The sequence below is a fragment of the Prunus persica genome, chromosome G1 (assembly GCF_000346465.2).
Source record: "Prunus persica cultivar Lovell chromosome G1, Prunus_persica_NCBIv2, whole genome shotgun sequence".
Lineage (NCBI taxonomy): Eukaryota > Viridiplantae > Streptophyta > Magnoliopsida > Rosales > Rosaceae > Prunus > Prunus persica.
In genome coordinates, this window is record NC_034009.1 from 36176931 (window position 1) to 36198896 (window position 21966).

Genomic DNA, 21966 nt, shown 5'->3' on the forward strand with positions numbered 1-21966 from the left:
CCGTGAAACAAAGGTTAAAAATCAAGACTAAGAGGGAGAGAGCAAGAAGATCAGAGAGAGAGATGGAAGAAAAATCTACAATCTATTGAGTTGCCTTATCGCTAGGTCTCCTAGAGAGTCATAGCTTTTAAGCATTTTCAAATATTTCTCTTTTCTTTCAACAAAGCAAAGCCAGTCTCTTTCAACCTCACCCTCACAACGGGGAGCCCCTAGTTGCCGGTTCCGGCCACGCTATCTCCTCCACTTCCCTCCTCTCTCTGATATTCCCAAACCATCACTCATGATTCAAACGCAAGCACAATTGATACATATTCTGTAACGCAATTATAACATGCTTAGTTCCCCGTTTAGCTTCACTTCCTGGCCTCCATAATTTCATGGCTTGCCAGTAATATTACTTCCCATTTCTCCCACTTAACTCCTTGACCTTTTTTGCGTATAAAAACTCCGGCCATGCTTTGTTTGTCCACTAGGGTTTTGGTCTCTTCCTCTCTTGCTCTATTTCTTCTTCTTGCTTTAGGGTTTTAGTTTGCTCTTGTTGATTGGAAATCATCTGGGTTTATTGAGAGGAAATGGAAGAGTACAACCAAATGGATCATGAGAGCTCAGGTGGTAGAGGAAATTTCCTGTACGCCTCACCAAATCTTGGAGGCAACTATGGGAGGGCAAGCCATGATCATCAGATGGGCATCAACGCCTTTCATCTTCAATCGAGCGGTGGTGGTGATTTCCACTCTCCAGGAGGAGCACACCCAATTAATGTCAAAACTGAAGCCAGCACATCCCATCATGGCCATCACAAATTTCAGTACAACAACAACAACAACAACAACAATAATAATCCTCTTCTGTCATCAAGAGGACACCAACCAGTAGTTCAACAACAGCATAATCTGGACCGTCAAAACGATGATCACACCCTGAGCTCCAACGAAGTGGAAGCCATCAAAGCCAAGATCGTCGCCCACCCTCAGTACTCTAACCTCCTGGAAGCTTACATGGATTGCCAAAGGGTAAGTGTTTTATTAATTAATCAGTTATATTCATGTTTATTTAAGTAATTAAAAACAAACTTATATGTGTGTGTGTGTGTGTGTGTAGGTGGGAGCTCCGTCTGAAGTGGTGGCGCGGCTAACAGCTGCTAGGCAGGAGTTTGAGGCAAGGCAGCGGTCTTCTGTGGCTTCAAGAGAGGCTTCAAAAGATCCAGAACTCGATCAGTTCATGGTGATTCATTTTCCAATTTCATTCCCTATATTATTACATGAACATTTGATTGAATTTTTGTTTTTCCTATTTCTATTTGGATCGGTGACAATAAAATAATAAGCAGGAAGCTTACTATGATATGTTGGTGAAATATCGAGAGGAGCTAACAAGGCCCATACAAGAAGCCATGGATTTCATGCGGAGGATTGAAACTCAGCTCAACATGCTTGGCAACAATAATGCTCCTCCACTTCGCATCTTCTCACCCTCTGGTAATTTTAACTCGGTTTCTCTCTGCACACTCACATCACACACGTATAACTTTTGGGGAATATATTCTTAAATATTTAGTAGCATTGGAAAGGAGCTTGTTGGAGTGACAAAATTGATGTGGGTTTTGCTTTGGTCTTGGGATGGTGCAAAAAAAAAAAAAAAAAAACTGATAGTCCGACTGTTTTGTCTCTCTTTGAGAAACCAAAACTTGTCAGTTTCTTCTTTTCATTTGATTGAAGTGGCGGGTCAAATCCTGTGTTCATGTTCTGAGTTGAAGGGAAGAATTTTGACCCCATCAAATAATGTGCCTTCCCATAGCGAAGAACAAAGAGGGATGAGTAAGCTAGACGAAGAAGAAGCAATAACCCCGCACCAACCCTTTTTAAATTGATTCACGAGTGAGTGGCTTAATTAGTTAACATACCCAAATGATCACGAGCTTAATAGTGTGATGAAGACCTAATTTTTTGCTTATTTGTTTTGATTTTTAAAGAAGATATATCCACATTGGAAAGAAAAGGAGTATTAATTAAGACAAAACAGAATTCGTGTAGCTAATCTCTGACAAATTCTCATTCTTATTAGGGTTTCTTGCCCCAAATCAAGACGTCCTTTCTGGTTCATAAATTCTATATGGGGATGGAATGATTGTCTTCATTCCCGAGCCTCACTAGATCTGCTAAAAAGGGTAGTCTCTAACTATAATGTTGTGGATAAACAAAATCCCTAAACCTCATACAGACCAAAAAGAGAAGACAATCTTATAATAGAGAAAACATAGGATGCTGTTTAAATCAGCTACACCATGTAGTCAGTACGGACATGTCAGAATTAAAATAAAACACCACCATTTATTAATTTCCATGCTACTAGCTAATAGCTATACGCCCTATATGTACTGATCCAGATTTGACTTATCTTCAATTCATGCATATTATTGTTGTTTTCGTTTCTGGTGTTGGGAGTTGCCTAGCTAACCTATTAGCTAGCTAGCTACAGAAAAGGTAATTCTTTTGTTAGGTACCTGTTCAGTCAAAACTGAAACTAGTGGCCATGGAGATCAGTCTGTTTATCACTCCACACGCAGGCTTCATATATCCTGACCTTGATAGTAACTAACGTTGACCGATTCATTGATCTGAAAAAAACTTTTTGAGATAAACTAGATAATTATATTTTCAAGAAAAAACCCTTTTTTATTGTTAATTTTTACGTGAAGAACTGCAAAAATCCTTTGGTTGAGCTTCTGTTTCTCTCTACCAAGGTTTTGAATAGTGTATCCAAAGTGGTGCTTCTCCCATAAAAAATATTCATCCTTTGGGAAAATTTTATTTTTTGGGGTGTAAATATGTAATCAATCATGTTATGAATTTCAAGATGTGTTTTTTTGTTGTTGGCGAAAAATGATTTAAAGATATGATACAAAACCCCAGAGTTTTGCTGAGAATATTTCTTCTTAATTAAGCTAATAGTCACAAGTTTGAGTAATTTGATTGGTACATATATACTGCATGTACACAGAGGACAAATGCGAAGGACTTGGTTCATCTGAAGAGGAGCAGGAGAATAGTGGTGGAGAAACAGAAGTGCCTGAGATTGATCCAAGAGCTGAAGACAGAGAGCTCAAGAACCACCTGTTGAAAAAGTATAGTGGTTACTTAAGTAGCCTGAAGCAAGAGCTTTCCAAGAAAAAGAAGAAAGGGAAATTGCCCAAAGATGCCAGGCAGAAGCTTCTCAGTTGGTGGGAGTTGCATTACAAGTGGCCATATCCTTCAGTATGTTTCCCCCCTGAATCCTAATATATATTATATAAACATTTCTTGCTTGCTATATATTCGTGCTATGTTACGAGGCCTTAATCTAAACATTGATTAGATGACCTTTTATAATTTGACGACATAACATGTCAGATATGTGACAATAGTTTACTACATACAGGAATCGGAGAAGGTGGCATTGGCGGAGTCGACAGGCTTGGATCAGAAGCAAATAAACAATTGGTTCATAAATCAGAGGAAGAGGCACTGGAAACCCTCAGAGGACATGCAGTTCATGGTGATGGATGGCCTACACCCTCAGAATGCGGCCCTGTATATGGATGGACACTACATAGGTGATGGCCACTACCGTCTGGGGCCGTGACCGAAACAAGTCATCAAAAGAGGTTGTGGCCTCTTCTGCTCGTGCAGGGCTCTCACATGGAAAGTTTGGTTAAATTAATTCCATATATATCCAAAAGACAAAGCAAACTGCTTAAATCATAGTTTGTGATTTGTATTGCTAGAAACTTGGGAAATGAATGTTCTACATTCCAATCTGATAATTTATATATATTTCTTTTCTGTTATTACAAATGTTGTACTTTGTTCTCAAATTTTATCCAGTGTGGTCTACATCTTTCAGTTTCTATAGTCGTCTTCGACTCGTTTGCGTTTTAAAAATCGATTTGGGATATTATTAAGACGTTCTAGAATTAATGTTGCCTAATTGTGGAAAGCCCTTTTGAGTAGGAGTGCAAAAACATAAACTGATTTGCAGCATCAGTTGGGCTGGTCTGGTCCATGGTGGCTGGCAGGGCGGCATAACTTACTTATAAAAACATGATATTTTAAATAGGATCGATCCAAATGGTAATGAAGTTAGGTTGGTTCGGTTTCAATCAGATCAGACCATAAAGTTCTAAGAGGAAAAGTTTTTTCTTTCTCCTTGGGTTGTTTGTTAAGGATATGATAAATTAAGTTTAATCCACAATTCTAGGAATAATTGTCTTCAATAGTAGAGGGCAGATTCAACTGGTTTAATGGGGCGGACAAAACATGTTAGGTTTAATAGTTACATGGTGTTTGATAGGCCTTCACGAGGTCATAAAAAAAACAACAACGAGATAAAGACGACAGAAAGCAAATGCCCACGACAATTGTAACGTCAAAAACACAAAAACAAGGAAACCCTCCTCCAATCCAAAACACAAACGTTGGCCTATAGTCTGCCCATTAAAGTTGAAACTGATCAATTTGAGTCATTTTCCGATAGCATTATTATAGGTAGTTAGGTAATTAATATATATGTAAGCACTTTCGGAAGTTGTGGATGGTGCCGTGCTCTTGGAACCCAGCTACAGTTTGAGAAAGAAAAAAAATCATGTCATGAATAATTGGTTTAGGTAAATCCCATTATAAAACAGTACGAATCTTATCTTTTCACTATTACTACGGAGATATATTTGAACCATAAGCAATTGAACAATTAATCCACGTCCTCATCAACACTACGTAGCATCTCTTTCTCAAGGAAAATTATAACAGCAAAAGAAACTTTTGAAGGTGTGTGTGTGCATGTGATTGGGAAGTCTCAAGACAGAAATGGGACAAATTCTTTCTGTTCGTTTGTGATAAATTTGATGCTTATTATGAATTTGTATTACATATGCGTTGGCATTTTCCAGTTCCTTTTTGTTAAATCCAAAATTTTGATTACGTTTATACGACAGTAAAAGAAGAGGTGAAAGTATACCACCCAAAAAATTAAACCCTTATAAAAACACAAAAAGGTGACAACAAGAGATCTGTGGGTCAGTGGCTATGGGCTGAACAACCCAACCAATTTTCCATTTCCATGGTTTGGGCTCAATGTTATGGAACAAGTCTTACTGAACGTGCAGTAGTGGTCTGACCGTGACTCAGTCTGAGCTCAACTGCAACCCAACTTCGGCTCTTTCAAATTATAATCAGCTCACAACTGAGAGAGGATCTCTATACCAAAGTGATGGGGTATTGAGAAAATCTGAAATTTGAGAGAAACTTAGATATCACGGGTATGTCAAGTGATAAAGAAAGATAGAGAGAGATTAGTAAACTTATTCTGTAAGACTTGTTTATAATAAGTTTGAGAACAATTTTAATCGCTGCCCTATTCTGTATGCAGATTAGTAAACTTATTAATTTTAGGGTAATATAAGAATAAGAAAAATTATATCACCGACTCTGTAATTAACTCATCACATTGCATAATAAAAAATTGGCTATACGAAGATTAGGACACCTAATAATTTTGTATTAAGTAAATATACCGCAGCCTCAGACACTAAATGGGTACTTTTCGAGTCATTATCCAATAAGCATTAGCTTACCACTTGGTGAAGTTATGGATCCATGATATTGACCCATGCTGGTTAGGATATATATTTCTCTAGGCAGAGACAAGAAAAGAACAATATCTTTTTTCCCAGATTACGAATTAGATTTGTCTCCTTCACCCCCATGCCCCGACCTAACACGGAACAAGCACTCACTGAACAATCATCATCCCGGACCACATTGGCTAAAATATACGTATATGATGCCAGGCCTAACCCAAATCTAGTGGTATATTTCAATGTTTTTTTCCCATTTAATTTGTCCAAAAGGGATATGGATATTTAATTATTCATTATATCTAGAGCGTTGGATATTTTGTTTCTATATAATATGCCTACCACTCTACATCCCAATTGGTGAGAAGGCTGCCTAATTATATTAATTACCATCGTCATTATCAAGCACGCAAGTCTAAAGCTAGCCCGAACTCGTTCTCCAGGAGAGTTGGAGTTAGGGTGAGCGTTTGAACCGGTGAATTGATAAACAATAATCAATTGAGATGAAAAAGAATTAATAAATTTGATTCGGTTATCTTTTTTGTCATTTAAAAAGCAAATGATGCCGTTATTTGTTTTCACATGTGTTTATTTTGTATTGGGAATAATATTGTTTTGTTATCTTCGGCTAATAATGCAATGATATATGAAAAAGTTATTTCGCGTGTTATTATTCTATTGACTAGGAATAGCAAAAAGTACTATTCCTGTTGCATGAAAGTCTCTCTCCTTCATCTCTTCCTCTTTTTCCTTCTCTTCCTCAAACCGAACAAAATTGATTGGTCGATTTTTGGAGTGAAGCGGCCGAACCAAGACCCACCCTAGTTGGAGCAATGTAGAAAGAATTGTTGGTACTTGAGAACGAAGTTAGAGGAACAGATAACACGATTACGACCATAATTATGATGCCGATGTTAATTAACCTTTTGATCATGATTGCATCAACGAACAACAACAACAATCAAATTGTGAACCGCTATTTGTATTGTCTTAATCAATCGATCATCTTTTACACTATATTTCAAATAATTTAATTAAAAAGGTTTTGAAGTCTAAAAACGTGCATACTCCCTGCAGCAGGCAAGTGGCGACCAACTTGGTCACCCAACACCATTATTTATGATCACTACTCACTAGTATCTTTATCTATACCTATCTTAGGTCTTACTCATGCCATAGGCCCATAGCTTAATTAGGCTTTTCCTTGTGCTTCTTTTCTCATTCGTTGTCTTTTATGAACTGTTTCTTTTGTTAACAAATTAGACTGGGGAGTGGGCACAGCTAGCAAACTTTAATATACATTTCAAAATCACAAACCTGTAAATACTCTCCTATCCTATGCTACTTCCAAAGATATCATTATCAGATTACGCAAAACAAATGAATAGTCGGTTTGTAAGGCTTGGAAAGTATCCCTTTTCACCTTCTTTCTTGCTTTCTTTAAAATAAAATATAAAGTTTTTCTCTCTCTTTTCTTTCCTCCGTGGATGGAAGATTACAACATACAAAGCTGCACACGTCAAGAGGACGACGTTCAAGGATGGATGATAATAATATGATATGGACTTGGCAAATTCGGTCGGTTGTTAATTTCAACCAAAATAACATCTATTTTTTTTGGTTGGGTTCCTTCCTTTCCTTTCTAAATAATGACATTTGGAATTATCACAAGTTTCATGATAGGTCATGGACTCGTCACTGTATTAGGAATGATTTATTTTTTCCTGTTCTTGGGTTTCATACTATCATAAGACAAAGCCATGCTATATAAATGATAAAAATTCAATCAAAACTTACAAGTTATGTACCTCTAATTAAGCAAACGCAGATTGTTCGTCGTTGTTTTTGTTTTCTAGTTCGAGAGATTTTTTGTTCTAAAGTAAATATATTGGGTTCTTTAATTACTTCCTTGTGAAATATAATTTGTGTTTGTTCATAAAATTAATCATATTCGGTATAACTCCCAAACCCCTTTAATAAAGAACTAATTAGGGCACATTTACTACTGTTAGGTACAGAAAAAGCAACTGATTGCTATTGCTATTGAATGTTGCAAGGAATTCATCGAATTGATTTTCAATACCTCAGTCCAAATCACGTCCACCAACTTTGCGGAAATTCATAGAGGCTGATCAAGTAGGTTTAATTAAGATGGACTTCACAAGCTTCCCATACCCTAAACATGGCATTACGTACAAATTAAAGTAGACCTATCTAGCTAAATTTGTCATTGGACAAGAAGCAAGAAGACAAGGATCCTTCACCATACGACTAAATCGTAAAAAATTTACAAATATTTGTAAATAAAGAGAGAGAAATAGACAACCTCTCTACAGTTAAATTTCATTGATCTCTATACAAATTAATTTGAACTTTAGCAAGCTGTAGATGGATGGGTGCTAAAGGGGTTGAAGATCAAGTGAGCCGGCTTCGATCCAATCAAAAAAGAACTCGTCGACGACCCATGATGATTATGGTGGTCACCGCCGTTGCAGATTTTCTCACAAGAAGGGCACATGGTGAGAGTGGCTGTTGGAAACTGCATGTAAAAGGGTGGTACTGCTGCTGCTGCTGTTGCCGTTTGTTTCATTAACTTGAGCTCTTGCAGCTCCTTGTGTAGCCTTCTGTTCTCTTCTTTCAGCGTCTCACAACACTTTTTCAACAACTCACAATCCGCTTCAGTTTGCTTCAACTTGGTCCTAAACATATGTATATATAGAACAAATTAAATTTGAGGCTATATATTTCTCATGCAAGCATCAAACATCTTGGAAATTATAAAGAATAAGATTTATCGCGCCTACCTGGCCCTCCTGTTTTGGAACCAGACTTCCACTTGTCGCGGCCGTAGATTTAGCTTTCTTGCCAGGTCTTGCTTTTGCTTCTGATTTGTTCAAGAAAAAGAAAAAAGAACAAAAAGAAAACTCAAGCTTTAATAATTTGAAAAACAATGATTTTCCCCACAAATTATGGACAGATAAAGAAGTTAATATGGTGTAAAATATTTACGGGATTGAGGGTGGTGTGTTCTCTGAAGCTGTCTTCCAAAGTGGCAGATTGTTCTTTTGAAAGCCTGAGCTTCTTTCTGGGGCTGCCCTCATGATCTTGTTCATATAACTCCTCGCTTGCTCTTGAGGAAGTAATATTCACCACTCTCTCTTCCTCTACCTCTACCTCTACCTCTACCTCTACCTCTATCTCTTCACCTCCCAACTCTCTGTCCCTCTTGAAACTTGACGAGTTAGAAAAAGATGAAAAGGCGCCGCTGCAGGGAGAAGAGTCCTGTTCCTGTGCGGCTACTGCCTGGTGCAAATCAGTGGACTCGGCCTCCTCAATCTTTGAAGCAGCCGATGGGCCGAGCGTAAGAGAAGGCAATAGGTGATCATATTTCAACTGTATTTGCTTGTTCTTGTACGTGTTTTGGTGATGGTGATGATGATGATCAGGAGGAGCCTGCAAATTTGTATGGTCATGATCTGGGCTGTCACGGCAGCCTAGACTGAGACCAAGGCCGGTGTTACAAGCTTCATCAAAACTCATCTCTCTCTAGAAATTTAAAACTCAGCTAGCTCAATAAATTTATTTTTGGGGAGGGTTGGCTTTGTGGGGCTGGGTTTATTTAAGCAAAGGGAAGTGAGTGAGAGGAGGAATGTGGGGTTTTGTGGAATTATAAGAATTCGATCGACCCCATGCTACTTTGTCCTCATAGGTTGACCAAATATATCAAAACAAAACACAAACAAATTCTCTACTTGTCTATCTTATTGTCTTTCTGTAATGTCTAAATGATGTCTCTATACAATTAATGTGTGCTGTATAGCGTATGAATCTAATTAGTCTGTATAATGTAAGCATGCGTGGAGCCACATGGAATGTGGGTGTACACAAGAACGCATAATAAAGAGAAGACAATGATGATTCGGCGCTTTTCACACCTTTTCTTTCCACTTTTTTCATCTACTGGATTTTCACTTTACATATTATTTATTTATACCACAACTATTTTGTTCTACAAATCTTAATTACTCTTTTACAACTAGACAGGGTGCATGAGAGAGAGAGAGATAGAGATAGATTCTTCTGGTATGTATTGTTGAGGGTATTTGTTCCACATTGAAAATTTAAGATACTTAGTTTGGGTTTATAAGGAGTTAGACTATTTCTCTCATTACCAATTGGTTTTGGTGTGAAACCTCAACTTCCTTCATGATATCAGAATCACGTTTCACGTGTTGAGCGTAACGGCCACACGTGTTCTCACGCCACTTAATATGTGTTGTCTACGTGCTAGGCTTAAAACACTCAACTTCCTTCATGTATATACCATCACATATTCCTTTTTGGTATAGATTGAATAAACAAATCAATATACTCAAACAGTGTATATGCGTTAATTAATAATAAGGCACAAAATTAGTTACTTAACGATTATTGGGGCATCTAAGTGTTTTCGTTTTTAGTAAATAACTAGGTCTTTTAAACTATTTAAATGTGAGATCAGACGAACAATAAATAAATAACAAATCCTATTCGTTGTGGTGAAATAAATGAAAGCAATCCAAGGGAGGAGACAACATTCATAAGAGTCTGATGAAGACCAATCCTTTGTGTTCCTGCATGTAGACACAGTCGCAGACCCACCCAAATGCCTCAACCCTCTCAACCCTCTACCATCTTTATTTACTTTTCTTTGCTTTTTTTACTTTTTGATACAATCTTTAGTTACTTTCACAAATTCTCAATTATCACCTTCCTATTGCTATCTAACTTTGTAGACTCATAAATTTTAAGAGCATCTTTTGTGAAGATAAGCGATGGGAAATGATAGCATTTGTACGGTTAATCCACCGACGAATCTTGTAAGTTCATTGCATCCTTTATGCCAGTCATAATTAAAAAAATCTTGATACAGTTTTGATTAGACATCTAACCGTCAGAGTGATGCATTTTTAAAACATTTATTTGTGTATGTTAACAGTGTGTTTGTTCACGAAAATAGTTATTCATGACATGAACATCACATAAGGAATGAAAGTTAGTTACACGACACCTAGATGGCATAAAGATTAGAGATAGGGTTATCGTTATCCTGGCTAAGCCTTCGTCGATAAGTTTCTAGTGCGATAGAGCAGATAGAGATATATTGACTTTGACACAGTGCCAATCAATTAACAATTCGGCCTAAAAGATGATTGGGAATAATTGGGTTAATTTAGAATGTAGAAAGAAAAAAATAATTATTCCTTAATCCATCACTAGCCTTAAATTCAAAGCAAAAGGAAAAAGAAAAAACTTACAATGAAAATAATACTAATTTTGTTCATTTTATTGAACATAATAAGATATACCGTGATTAAAAGTAATGAGTAAAATTATTATCGTTTAATGCTAGTTTCATTTCTACTAGCGACCACGAGTCTATAAGAGAGGCTTGAAAGGGATGCTAACACGTGCAAAGGCGGCAATGGATAGGCAAGTGGAACCCGCAAATGATTTTGCATGATGGGGCATTTGAATTGATTCTTAAGGGTGATAATTATTATTGTAGCCAAGCCAGAATACCTAAATAAGACTGTAGTCTATAAAGCATGCAATGATGGATGGATGGATGGATGGATGTGTTGAGAGCATTGTGGTGTTGGAGATAAGGTTTCAGATGTGTTTCCGGGCTTTAAGGCCAGCCGACCACTGAGAATGTGGGATTGTGCTCAGTGTTTGGCTTTTCCACATCCCTCTTTCTTTCTTCCCCATACCCCAAAACCCTCCATGTCAAATTAGAACAAAGCCACGACCTTTGTCTCCATTTCTATACGTAGTCACAAGACCACCTACACATTTTTAATACGAATTCATTATATAACCTAAGAATAATGAGAAAGAAGTTTGTAGCTCAAGTAATTATCTTGCATTCGAGTTTTTGTGTTTAAAAAAAGAGTCAAGAGTAAGATTGAATTAGTTAGGATTATTCTATATTCGGAGAAATATTATTGCATTTACACAAATGTGAAATGTTTGGCAGTGTGTATTTTTGTTTTGAGTCGGGGGAATAAATTCGAAGAGGAGATGGGATGGGACAACAAGAGTCTAGTCAGAGTAACATAAGCAAGTCATTGATTTGGAAGAAAAATTAGAGGAGCATCATCAGCAAGGCACCGACTTTTCCGAAAGCAAAGCCTTTTGCTTACCCCACTGGGATTGTATGCTTACTGTTTGTGTGAGACTAATTAAGTTTTCAGATTGGAGCATCTTATCATTTGGACCCAAAAATAGAAATATAGGACATGTCATCAGCGAACCCCGCACCTCACCTTCCTTGAATGCGACTTCTTCACTCTCAATCTTAGGGTGAGTTAGGCCAGTTGGGTCCAATTTAATCTCTATTTAACAATTTATTATATAAATAAATGTGAGTTAGGTCAATTAGTAAAGAGAGTACGTCCGTCCCTTGCATCCGAGTTTAGTCACCCTCCCTTGCATAACAAATATCACCTTGAAAAAAAAGAAAAAACCAGTTTACTATATACAAGAAATTATTAGAACTAAGGGTAAACTACAGTAAACCTCCCAACTTATAGGGTTATTTACGAGTCCATATCCGATTTGGAAAACCTACAAATTGCCCTATTTGTTAGCCAACCTGTTAGTCAGTCTGTTAAATGTTAATGTGTCAAAAGTGGAACTCCTTTTTTTTATGATGTGGACTTCCACGTGGATCAAAAATTAATAAAAAATTATTTTACTGTTTAAATTATTTATTATTGTTAAATTAATTTTTTTAAATTAAAAATCTGGCAAAAATAAGAAAAAAAAAATTTCTCTTCGTCCATTTCTCTTCCCACCCTCTGGCATCTCTCTCTCTCTGGAACTTCCACCATTGCCTGACGACCCACCAGCAACCTCCCATCATCCCACCCAGCCAACCCCTATCCTCCCTTCCTCCTACTTAACCCTTCGTCGATCCACCCCAAACCCACCTCCAATGCCGTTTTCTCTCTCTCTCTCTCTCTCTCTCTCCAATACAACCAAACTCCACATCCCTCTGCTTACCACGAGTTGCCAAGGACAAAACCAACTCCCAACCCAAATTCAGATCTATTTGAAACAGAAAGTATGCAAAAGCAAGAAAATTTGAAGTTGGGAATTTGGGAATTAAACAGAGCCACGGACTGGTTCATCACAAAATCCCAATTGATACTAACCAAAGGCAGAGTGAAGTGGTGATAATGACGACACCCAAAACCCGCGAAAAATCAAACCCCCTTCGAAATCAGAACCAGAAGCAGAGTGCTTTGAACCCCAAAAACACTCAAAACCCTGGAGCCCAAAAAATGGATTCAATTGTTGCAACAAATGGCTCTCGTTCCGAGTCGAGTTCTCAGGCCACAGTGGCCACCTCAGGCTCGAGCCTCTTTCTACCGAAGAGAGCTCCAACCCCGTCAATTCACTCCCTGATTTCATTATAGTCAGTCTTCTTTCCCACTTCTAGCAATTCCGCTGCAAATTTTCTTCCGATTCTAGGGTTTGGCTTAGTTCTAATGTTGCAGAGGGTCTGGAGATGATGGATATTGTGAGGCTGAAAGGTTTGGGTTTGAAGCTGGTCCAGAGTTTAAGTTCATATGGGTTTTGTGTCCACCCAACCACGGCTCTGGAAGTGGGATGATGATATGGGGGTGGGGGAATAAGGTTGGGGTCGAGGACAATGAGATTTTGTGGGGGGTGGGGGGGAGCGAGCTGGGTTGTTTCTTTACTTTTTGGTAGAGGAGGATCAGACGGATGGAGGGTTTGGTGGTAGAGGCTATGGAGGAAGAGAGAGAGAGAGAGAGAGATTTTTAAATAAATTTTAAAAAATTTAAATGGTAAAATAAATTTTTTATTAATTTTTAGTCTACGTGGAAGTTCACGTCATAAAAAAAAGGGATTCTACTTTTGACATGTTAGTATTTAACAAACTAACTAACAGTTTGGCTAACAGATTGAGCAATTTGTAGGTCTTCCGTGACATTGAGTATGTACTGATAAATGTCCTCAAAATCGAATATAAACTTATAAATGACCCTATAAGTTAGAGAGTTTGCTATAGTTAACCCTAGGACTAAATAACTAATTAAATTATGACAATTTGATTGAAAATAAAATGGGTTTCGTCGAAGATATCATCACCTTCTTTATGGGCACATGCTCTTGAATTATGGGCTCTTTTTTGTGAATTGGTGTGTGAAAAGGACCAGGACCCCACAGAAATTTGGGTGTCAAGAGTGGCTTAAATTTGGATATTTGCAGCATAACGAACCCCACAGGCCCACACTAACATAGCAGGTACGTAAAACCATATATCGTATATGTAATGTTCAAATGTTACATCATATTAAATATATAAGACTTATCGTGTACAATTTGAAGAAGATCTGAATCAACCAATACTCCAGTCCAAACCACAAGCAGGCAATGTCATGTGCCCCCTTCGATCTTATCTTTACGACAAGATTTTGGACCTTTGACATGAAAATAGTAGAGGCACGATGGATCCTATCTATATATGTTGGGCTTTTGGGCTTCAATGGCTTGGTCATTGTCAGCCTTGCGAGTAAGTGGTGACCTTTCTGATCGTTGACGCATATGGGTCTATATCTCATCAATGGTTAGAAATCTCCCACATGAATGTGGATGGGGAAGGTCGACCCTATCAAAATCCAGGAAAGATATGAAAGACACTTATAATGATAAGGAACTTTACAGGAGGCTTCTATCTCAAGTGGTTAAGGGCATTTACCCATGCACTGAAGGTCATAGATTCGATTCTTTCATCTTTAATATCGCTTGTATATATATTAAAAAATAATAATAATAATGAGAAGGAACTTGGCGATTGTATTGAATATAGGCACTAAGGGTATGTTGGGCAAGATCAACTCGGCCCAAGCAAAACATATATGGGTTCAGGTCCAAAAATATCAAACTCTTGATTGGGCACCTGGCCTTTGTTAATTTGAATTTGAGGCCTGCCTCGCCCAGCCCAGACCAAATTGCTTATATTTTAACGGGTGATTTTGCGTGTCCCACGGGTATTTGGTACGTGCCGGACAAACCCACCAAGACAAAGGTGCCGACTGCCCAGTGATCCATGCCGAGCGATGTGATCAGAAGCTAGAGCTTCGTTGTCGTCCCGAAAATCCAAAGGAAATTTCCAAATTGCCCATCAAAACTTTCTGAAAAAGCTCTGCAATCTCTGCATGCGTAGGTGAAATGAGGTGACTCAGGTGAGAGACTGAGGAGAGAGATGGCTTCCAGCCTTGCAATATTTATTCTGCCGCATTATCTCTCTGCTCCACCACCAACAATTACTGCAAGGCATGCAGTTTTTTGAAGCAATCTCATTTTCTCAATTTGTATTATAAAGTTGGTATTATAAAGTTTGCCTTTGCGTTGCATGTGTTAATGCAGCAGCAGCAGCTGCTTCGACTGTCGCCGTCTTCGCTGGGCCCAGCGGCTTTGCTCGCCCCCTCCTCCACCACAAGCCTCCGAGCCGTTTCTCCATCTCATCATGCCTCCTATGGGTACACATACCAGACCAACCACCTTTACTTAATTCAACTAATCCATATCAAACCTTAATTATATTTCCGCTTGTTTCTGCTAATCATATTCTTCTTCTTCTTGAAAAAGAACAGCCAAACTTCTGAATTGCCTGATACAACTTGGGATAACCTTGGATTCGACAAAACCATGTCAGCTGATTATATGTTTATCATGAAGAGTTCCGAAGATAGAAGCTTTTCAGATGGTGGGTTACAACGTTTTGGGAAAATCAAATTGAACCCAGCAGCCTGTGTCTTGAACTATGGCCAGGTTAGTATTCTCGTTATATAACATGCATTGCCCCCTTATTTTATTAGTACCCACAATTCAATTTCTGGGTCTGATTTGAAACTTGGCACTATAGCTACTTTGGTGTTTCAACTTGATATTGATACATTCATCTTCTTACATAAAAAAAATATTTGATTTCTGTACATTATTATTCAGTCTGCATAGTTTCAAGATTAGTTTAATTTGTGCAAAGAAAAGTTCCTTTCTTTTTTATTCAGGGAATAATTGAAGAATTGAAAGCCTACAGGAAGCCAGAGAATTCTATATTACTATTTCGCCCAGAGGAACATGGGTTGCGGATGAGAGTGGGTGCAGAGCGCCTGCTTATGCCTGCACCAACCGTTGAGCAGTTTGTGGAAGCTGTCAAAGTTACTGTATTGGAAAATAGACGTTGGGTAAAGTTACAACATGTTTCTTCCTAAGACAAGTCCTCCTTCTGTTGTATGTTCTAGTCATTCTACTCAGTGCCTCTTTACAGGTTCCCTCGCCAAATAAAGGCTTTCTACATATTCGACCGCTACTTATTGGGAGCGGACCTGTTCTTAGTCTTACACCAGCTCCAGAATTCATCTTTCTGATTTTGGTGACCCCAATGGGGGACTATTCTAGGGTAAATTGTTTAATTTATGTTCAAACTAATCTATGTTTTGGATTTGTATTTTGTAAGCTGTAACCTTTCCCCTTTTGAAAAGGATTTTATGTGGTAGGTACTCTAATTCAACTATAACACATTTTTCATTTCTATGATGGCGACAGGGAGGCTTAGAACCTATCAATTTGGTGGTTGAAAACGAAATCCATCATGCATTTCATGGTGGAGCTGGAAGTGTAAAATTATGCTGCTGTAATTTCCACTTACCACTTATTCACATAGCGCTTAGTGGCTGTTTATCAATCGGTCTTCCTGTTGGTGCACTATGGTCATTTTGGCATTCTCACTGTTTAGCAATTCATAAAGAAGCTTCTGCTGATTGCTGGAAGATGGCTACAACAAATCATCCGGGCTCTTATCATTTTCTATGACAAAATGAATTCAGTGTGTTATTTTTCTTTTTTCCGGATACAGAGGATTTGCTGTTTCATACAAAGCTATACTAGGAAATCTAACTAGGCTGAGATTATATATTGCTGGTTTGTTTAAGTTTCATTTCTGCATTCAAAATATGGTCATATCATATATGCATTCAATGATCAAGGACTGATATGAAACCCTTGATTTCTTTTAATAGATTTTGAAGGCACATGTGGAAGCTAAAGAAAATGGTTTCTCTGATGTTTTGTTCCTCGATTCTGTTCACCAAAGATATGTTGAAGAGACTTCTACTGCTAACATTTTTCTCGTGAAGGTATGGTTGAAGCTCTGGCTTTGGTTATCAACAAATAAATGGTATGTGATTGTAGGCTATATATCATCTATTGAACCATAGGTCGGTTAATGTTTTTCATAAAAATGTAACTGATAGGATACGATTATCTCCACTCCAGCATTGGAAGAAGGGACAGTTTTGCCTGGCGTTACACGTAAATGTGTAACTGAAATTGCTTGCAGCCAAGGGTATCAGGTATGTATCTTAGGTAACTAAAAAGGTATCCTTTTTTTTTTTTTTTGGCAACTTTTTCTTCATCGCCAACTGAAAGAGTACATTATTTTTTTGCTTTTCCGTTGGTCATCCTTCTTGTTTCTTACTTCTGTGAGCAGTCATCAATCTGCAATTGGCTCAGCTGGAACCACGTGTTAATGTCTTGCTTGATAGGATAGATCATACTGTGTGTTTGATATATAACCCAGCATATCATGTGGACATGTCTTCTTGCCAACTTCAAATTGTAGTTGGCGCCATTCTGATGGGTACTTTTAACTAATCATTTTCACCCCTTTAGATGATAAGTTGTCATTTGAATTACTGTGGTCAGTTAGCATAAATTTTATGATTGGTAACTTTTCTAGGATTTTCAAATAGGTCTGATTACTCAATCAGGCCTTTGCATCCAATATATGACAGGTTGAGGAACGCCTTGTGTCGGTTGAGGAATTATTTGAAGCTGATGAAGTCTTCTGTACTGGAAATGCTGTCCATTTATCACGTGTGGGCAGCATAACTTACCTGGGCAAAAAGTGAGTTTCTTATAATTTGGTTCCTTGATACGATGATGTCCATCCTTTGTTTATTACTTGTGGTCCTAACTTAGATGTCTTTAATTAGCTATTCCTAGAGCTAAGATTTCTCTGTTCTTGCAGGGTGTCTTGCTGTCGTGTCTCAGCAACTGCACCGGGCGCTGTTAAATATACAAATGGGTCATACAGAAGACAAGTTGTGTTGGACAGTAACCTCGAAGTAGGAAGGATTGATCACGGATGTTAAACAAAACTTCCAGTTGTGAGCATTGACAGCTCTGTAGAACGAATAAACATTGTTGTAGTCTAAATGTACGTCCAACAAAGTTGAACCACAGTTTGAAGTCTATTTAGCCCTTTTCAACTTTCCTTTGTTAAGAGCCAATTCAATCTCTAGATATCTTCCGATTACGATGAAGAAGAACATCATCTTTGGACTAGTTAGTCAAAAGAAGCAACGTATCATTTTCAATACTCTGTATTTTTGGCCTTTTGGACCACAGGGGCCGTATTTAGAAGACAGTACGGCATGCTATGTTCATGGATTTCTTATCCACTAATTAAATTGTATTCCTTTATTTTCGCCTGACCTGGCATCCTCTTCGTTGAAAACGTGCTGTCATATATAGTTATCTGTTCCTATCTTCTTTTAGTAATTTTGAACCTTATCAGACTTGTCATATCCATCTCATTCTTATTGATAAGTAAGTGATGACTCAAACAATGATATTTTTGTATATATTATAATATTATTATATATAAGGACCCTCCATTATGAGATTAATGGCAACGTACTCTGTTTCCAGATCCCTCCATACCAATTTGGCTCCTTGCACCCCTGTTTTTTCTCACTTGCCGCTCTATTAATGTGATTCATAACCCATCCTTCTCTCTGCATTTGTGCCCATCTCTCTCTGCTCTGAGTCTTATCTCTTTTGCTTTCAATTCTCAAATTCTGTCTCCTGAATATAGTCTAGGTTCATTTGCTGGGTTGGTTGTTTGAGAGGTCAAAGCAGAGAAACATCAGCCATGATTCAAAGGATAACACGACTTCATAAGTTGGTTCGATCCATTAGAGTTGGTTCTTCATTATCTTCGTCATCCAAGGTTAATTTTTCAATTTCCTTTGTTTTTCATTTTCCCCTGTTTTTGATTTCCTCTGTTTTGTTTTTCATATCCCCTGTTTTTCTTTATTGTATTACTATACTTTGGTAAGCTCCTTTCTGTACTCTTAGCTATCGAAGTTCATTGATTCTGTTTATTTGAATATGTTAGTCTATAAATGAAGTCATGTTGCATGCTGCGCTTGTTTTATGTTCGGCACCGTAATATTTTAGCCTTAATATTGTCTGCGAGCAAAATGAGCAGCATGTATAATGTTCATGGTGAGGAGCCTTGTGTAGTTACACATTTTAAATTTCTTAATGCCTTTTCCTGAACTAGCTAACTTGTCGAAACTATTGTTTGAAAATTTAAGCAAGAGTGACAAAATATTACCCTCAATTAAGGAGGAGAAACTGATCTCTCTCTTTTTTTCTTTTCATATTAGCAGCTTAGAGTTCACTGTTGCTTTGGTTCTGTGGCTGCATCTAATGCGGAACAAGCATGTGAACAATCTGTAGAAAGGTAAAGGTAACTTCTGTGAAAGAGAAAAAAAAAAAAACAGTCCCGCCCTGTAAAATCAAGAATGCTTCGAGATTTGGTTGGTAGCTTTAGATTTTGGGAAATTATTGTGATAATTTAATTATAAAGGCTTAAAATAATTCTGAGATATTATAAAGAAACTCTTTTCAGCAGTTTGTTGGCAGCATTATTATCTAGCGAATAAAAAAGTTGAAAATTATTATTTTAATATTTGCAGTTATGGGGATATGTCTTTCTCTTTCAGCTCTGCTGGTGTGCCTTTTTATGTTTTCTGCATTATTTGTACAGCTACAATGTTAAAAAGAATGAGTATGCCGATGTGGATTGGGATAATCTTGGATTTGGTTTAACGCCAACTGATTACATGTACGTTATGAAATGCTCCAACAATGGCACATTTGAAAAAGGCCAACTTAATCGTTATGGAAACATTGAACTCAACCCTGCTGCTGGAGTTCTAAATTATGGACAGGTAAGCAAATCTCCTCCACTCTTTCATCTTACAAACTTCATAGTTGGATTTTGTTTTGACCCCAAAAGAAATTCATGGTTGGGATTAAAATGTAAACAGGGTTTGTATGAAGGCACAAAAGCATACAGGAAGAAAGATGGGAATCTCATTCTCTTTCGTCCAGACCAGAATGCAATGCGGATGCAGTTTGGTGCAGAAAGAATGTGCATGCCCTCACCATCCGTCGATCAATTTGTTGATGCTGTGAAGCAAACAGTTCAAGCCAACAAGTGCTGGGTAATCTTTGTTTTTATTTTTGCACTGAAACTTAATTCATTTGTGGACAAATTTATTTACAAGTTTACAAATGTCTGCCGTGACAAAAAAAAAAGGTTCCTCCACCAGGGAAAGGGTCTTTGTATATTAGGCCTCTACTTATAGGAAGTGGTCCTATATTGGGTTTGGCTCCATCTCCTGAGTACACTTTCCTTGTATATGCTTCCCCTGTGAGGAACTATTTCAAGGTTAGCAATTCTTTTACAATACTCAAGCTTATTTTATCAGCTTTCAAATTTAGGAAGATTTATATGCTTTCTGTTCTTTCAATAGGAGGGCTCTGCACCCTTGAATATATACGTCGAGGAGGAGTATGATCGTGCCTCTCGCGGGGGAGCTGGAGGTGTCAAAAGCATTACCAATTATGCTCCAGTAAGAAAATAACTCATATGCTTAGTTATTTTGAGTAAAGGGCTTTGCTAAGACTTGTGTAAAATTCAAGTTTCATGGAAATAAGTGTGACTTCCTGTTATAAGTTGTACTTCATATGTAGGTTTTGAAGGCACTACTCAGAGCTAAAAACAGAGGATTTTCGGATGTTCTGTATCTTGACTCGGTAAATAACAAAAATCTGGAGGAGGTCTCTTCTTGCAACATTTTCATTGTGAAGGTATTGTTTTAGCTCTTTTTACTATACTGGGCACCTCGTTTTGTTTACAATTTTATTATAAAACTTCCCATGAAGCTTTTGTAACCTGATGAAGTTCTCATTCTGTCTGTACAATACTAAGACTTACTCTAAATCTTCGGTTTTGTACTCAGAATTGGCTTAGCATAGGTCTCTCATGATGCATGTAATTTCCATGTTTTAGGGCAACCTTATTTCAACTCCGGCTGCAGTCGGGACGATTCTTCCCGGAGTTACTCGAAGAAGCATTATCGAAATTGCTCGTGATCTTTGTTACCAGGTGATCTTCTATGCCAGTAAAACCACACCATTTCTTATTACAAGAAAAGAAAAGGAAACAACTAGTAAACTAAAAAACTTATCCCTTATGATCTGATTCTAACACCGGCCCCCAAAATGTGTTAGGTTGAGGAACGTCCTATTCCGGTGGATGAATTGAATGAAGCTGATGAAGTGTTCTGCACAGGAACTGCTGTTGGGGTTGCCCCTGTGGGCAGCATTACTTGTCACGGCAAAAGGTGCTATTATAGGATCATCCAGATTATCATTTTTAAAAAGGAACAAAAAATTATCAAATTTACTTTGAAAAGAAAAAAGATTGGCAATTTGGCACATGCAGCTCTACAAAATCGTGTGACTTATGGCAAAGTTCATGTAGGAATATTTCTAACTTGCTTTAGCTCATGCAATTGGCTCATATGCAGGATGGAGTATAAAACGGGCGCTCAGACTGTGTGCACACAACTTTACTCAACCCTCGTAGGAATTCAAACGGGTCATATTGAGGATAAGAAAGCCTGGATTGTTGAAATTGAATGATATCCCATTTCAGATTTTACAGTGGAATAAGATGTACAAAATTATAATCATCCACCACACTTTACCAAGCCATATGTACAGACCGTCTCGGACTGCCGAACTACTGTGTGCCATTTTTATCAGTTATTCAAATCTACAACTTGCACCTGGTGTTAAATCTATCTTTGATTATTCATTAAACAAAAGCCAAAATAAATATCAAATTTTGATCTCGATAGAAATTACTCAATTAGTATATTAACTCCTAATCTTTGACAAATATCATGTCTAGAAAAATATGCATTGGTCCCCATGAAAATAAAACCACATTATACTTGAACCTCGGAGGCTTAGAGTGGTCAAGGGAGTTCTTTTTGCTGCTTTTGGTTTAGTTTAAGTGGTGTGGAGAAGTGAGGTAACGAGTTAGAATTAAGATAAGCCAAAAATTCGATTCTCTCCAATATAACCAAGAAAAGAGAGTTACATTGCCAATTTGAACACTTTGATTAACGTAT

The 21966-nt window shown here is 37.7% G+C and overlaps 4 protein-coding genes across 5 annotated transcripts; 3 read left to right on the plus strand and 1 right to left on the minus strand.

Moving 5' to 3' along the window:
• LOC18791719 (homeobox protein knotted-1-like 2) lies at positions 1-3890 on the plus strand. The gene is made up of 5 exons (XM_007222985.2): positions 1-1013; positions 1102-1224; positions 1331-1478; positions 3001-3254; positions 3418-3890. The coding sequence occupies exons 1-5, from the start codon at positions 573-575 to the stop codon at positions 3619-3621; spliced, it is 1170 nt and encodes a 389-aa protein (XP_007223047.1). The 5' UTR covers positions 1-572; the 3' UTR covers positions 3622-3890.
• Positions 7681-9324, minus strand: LOC18789505 (homeobox-leucine zipper protein HAT22). Its single transcript, XM_007222925.2, has 3 exons — positions 8621-9324; positions 8416-8495; positions 7681-8310 (listed from the first exon to the last, which is right to left on the minus strand). Exons 1-3 carry the CDS (start codon positions 9149-9151, stop codon positions 7986-7988), a joined length of 936 nt encoding a protein of 311 aa, XP_007222987.1. The 5' UTR covers positions 9152-9324; the 3' UTR covers positions 7681-7985.
• On the plus strand, positions 14693-18238 carry LOC18789451 (branched-chain-amino-acid aminotransferase 5, chloroplastic). The gene is made up of 10 exons (XM_020557392.1): positions 14693-14959; positions 15053-15165; positions 15280-15457; positions 15697-15873; positions 15957-16088; positions 16235-16495; positions 16708-16824; positions 16942-17040; positions 17482-17594; positions 17718-18238. Exons 3-10 carry the CDS (start codon positions 15335-15337, stop codon positions 17839-17841), a joined length of 1146 nt encoding a protein of 381 aa, XP_020412981.1. The 5' UTR covers positions 14693-14959; positions 15053-15165; positions 15280-15334; the 3' UTR covers positions 17842-18238.
• On the plus strand, positions 18377-21633 carry LOC18790912 (branched-chain-amino-acid aminotransferase 2, chloroplastic). Of its 2 annotated transcripts, none has more exons than XM_007222794.2 (10): positions 18377-18701; positions 19144-19220; positions 19527-19710; positions 19810-19986; positions 20082-20213; positions 20299-20397; positions 20519-20635; positions 20838-20933; positions 21059-21171; positions 21358-21633. In XM_007222794.2, the coding sequence occupies exons 1-10, from the start codon at positions 18624-18626 to the stop codon at positions 21470-21472; spliced, it is 1188 nt and encodes a 395-aa protein (XP_007222856.2). In that variant the 5' UTR covers positions 18377-18623; the 3' UTR covers positions 21473-21633. The 2 variants fall into 2 exon arrangements, with proteins under 2 accessions (XP_007222856.2, XP_020422562.1); XM_020566973.1 differs by having other exon boundaries at positions 19147-19220.

Bases quoted from the DNA above. Each gene is read 5' to 3' on its own strand.
- LOC18791719 (XM_007222985.2), top strand. From the start codon at position 573: ATGGAAGAGTACAACCAAATGGATCATGAGAGCTCAGGTGGTAGAGGA. The intron at 1,014-1,101 runs GTAAGTGTTTTA...GTGTGTGTGTAG, and splicing joins CTTACATGGATTGCCAAAGG to GTGGGAGCTCCGTCTGAAGT. The intron at 1,225-1,330 runs GTGATTCATTTT...AATAATAAGCAG, and splicing joins CAGAACTCGATCAGTTCATG to GAAGCTTACTATGATATGTT.
- LOC18789505 (XM_007222925.2), bottom strand. From the start codon at position 9,151: ATGAGTTTTGATGAAGCTTGTAACACCGGCCTTGGTCTCAGTCTAGGC. The intron at 8,496-8,620 runs GTAAATATTTTA...TGAACAAATCAG, and splicing joins AACACACCACCCTCAATCCC to AAGCAAAAGCAAGACCTGGC. The intron at 8,311-8,415 runs GTAGGCGCGATA...ACATATGTTTAG, and splicing joins TTCCAAAACAGGAGGGCCAG to GACCAAGTTGAAGCAAACTG.
- LOC18789451 (XM_020557392.1), top strand. From the start codon at position 15,335: ATGTCAGCTGATTATATGTTTATCATGAAGAGTTCCGAAGATAGAAGC. The intron at 16,089-16,234 runs GTAAATTGTTTA...TGATGGCGACAG, and splicing joins CAATGGGGGACTATTCTAGG to GGAGGCTTAGAACCTATCAA. The intron at 16,496-16,707 runs CTATGACAAAAT...TTCTTTTAATAG, and splicing joins ATCCGGGCTCTTATCATTTT to ATTTTGAAGGCACATGTGGA.
- LOC18790912 (XM_007222794.2), top strand. From the start codon at position 18,624: ATGATTCAAAGGATAACACGACTTCATAAGTTGGTTCGATCCATTAGA. The intron at 20,934-21,058 runs GTGATCTTCTAT...AAAATGTGTTAG, and splicing joins CTCGTGATCTTTGTTACCAG to GTTGAGGAACGTCCTATTCC. The intron at 21,172-21,357 runs GTGCTATTATAG...GCTCATATGCAG, and splicing joins ATTACTTGTCACGGCAAAAG to GATGGAGTATAAAACGGGCG.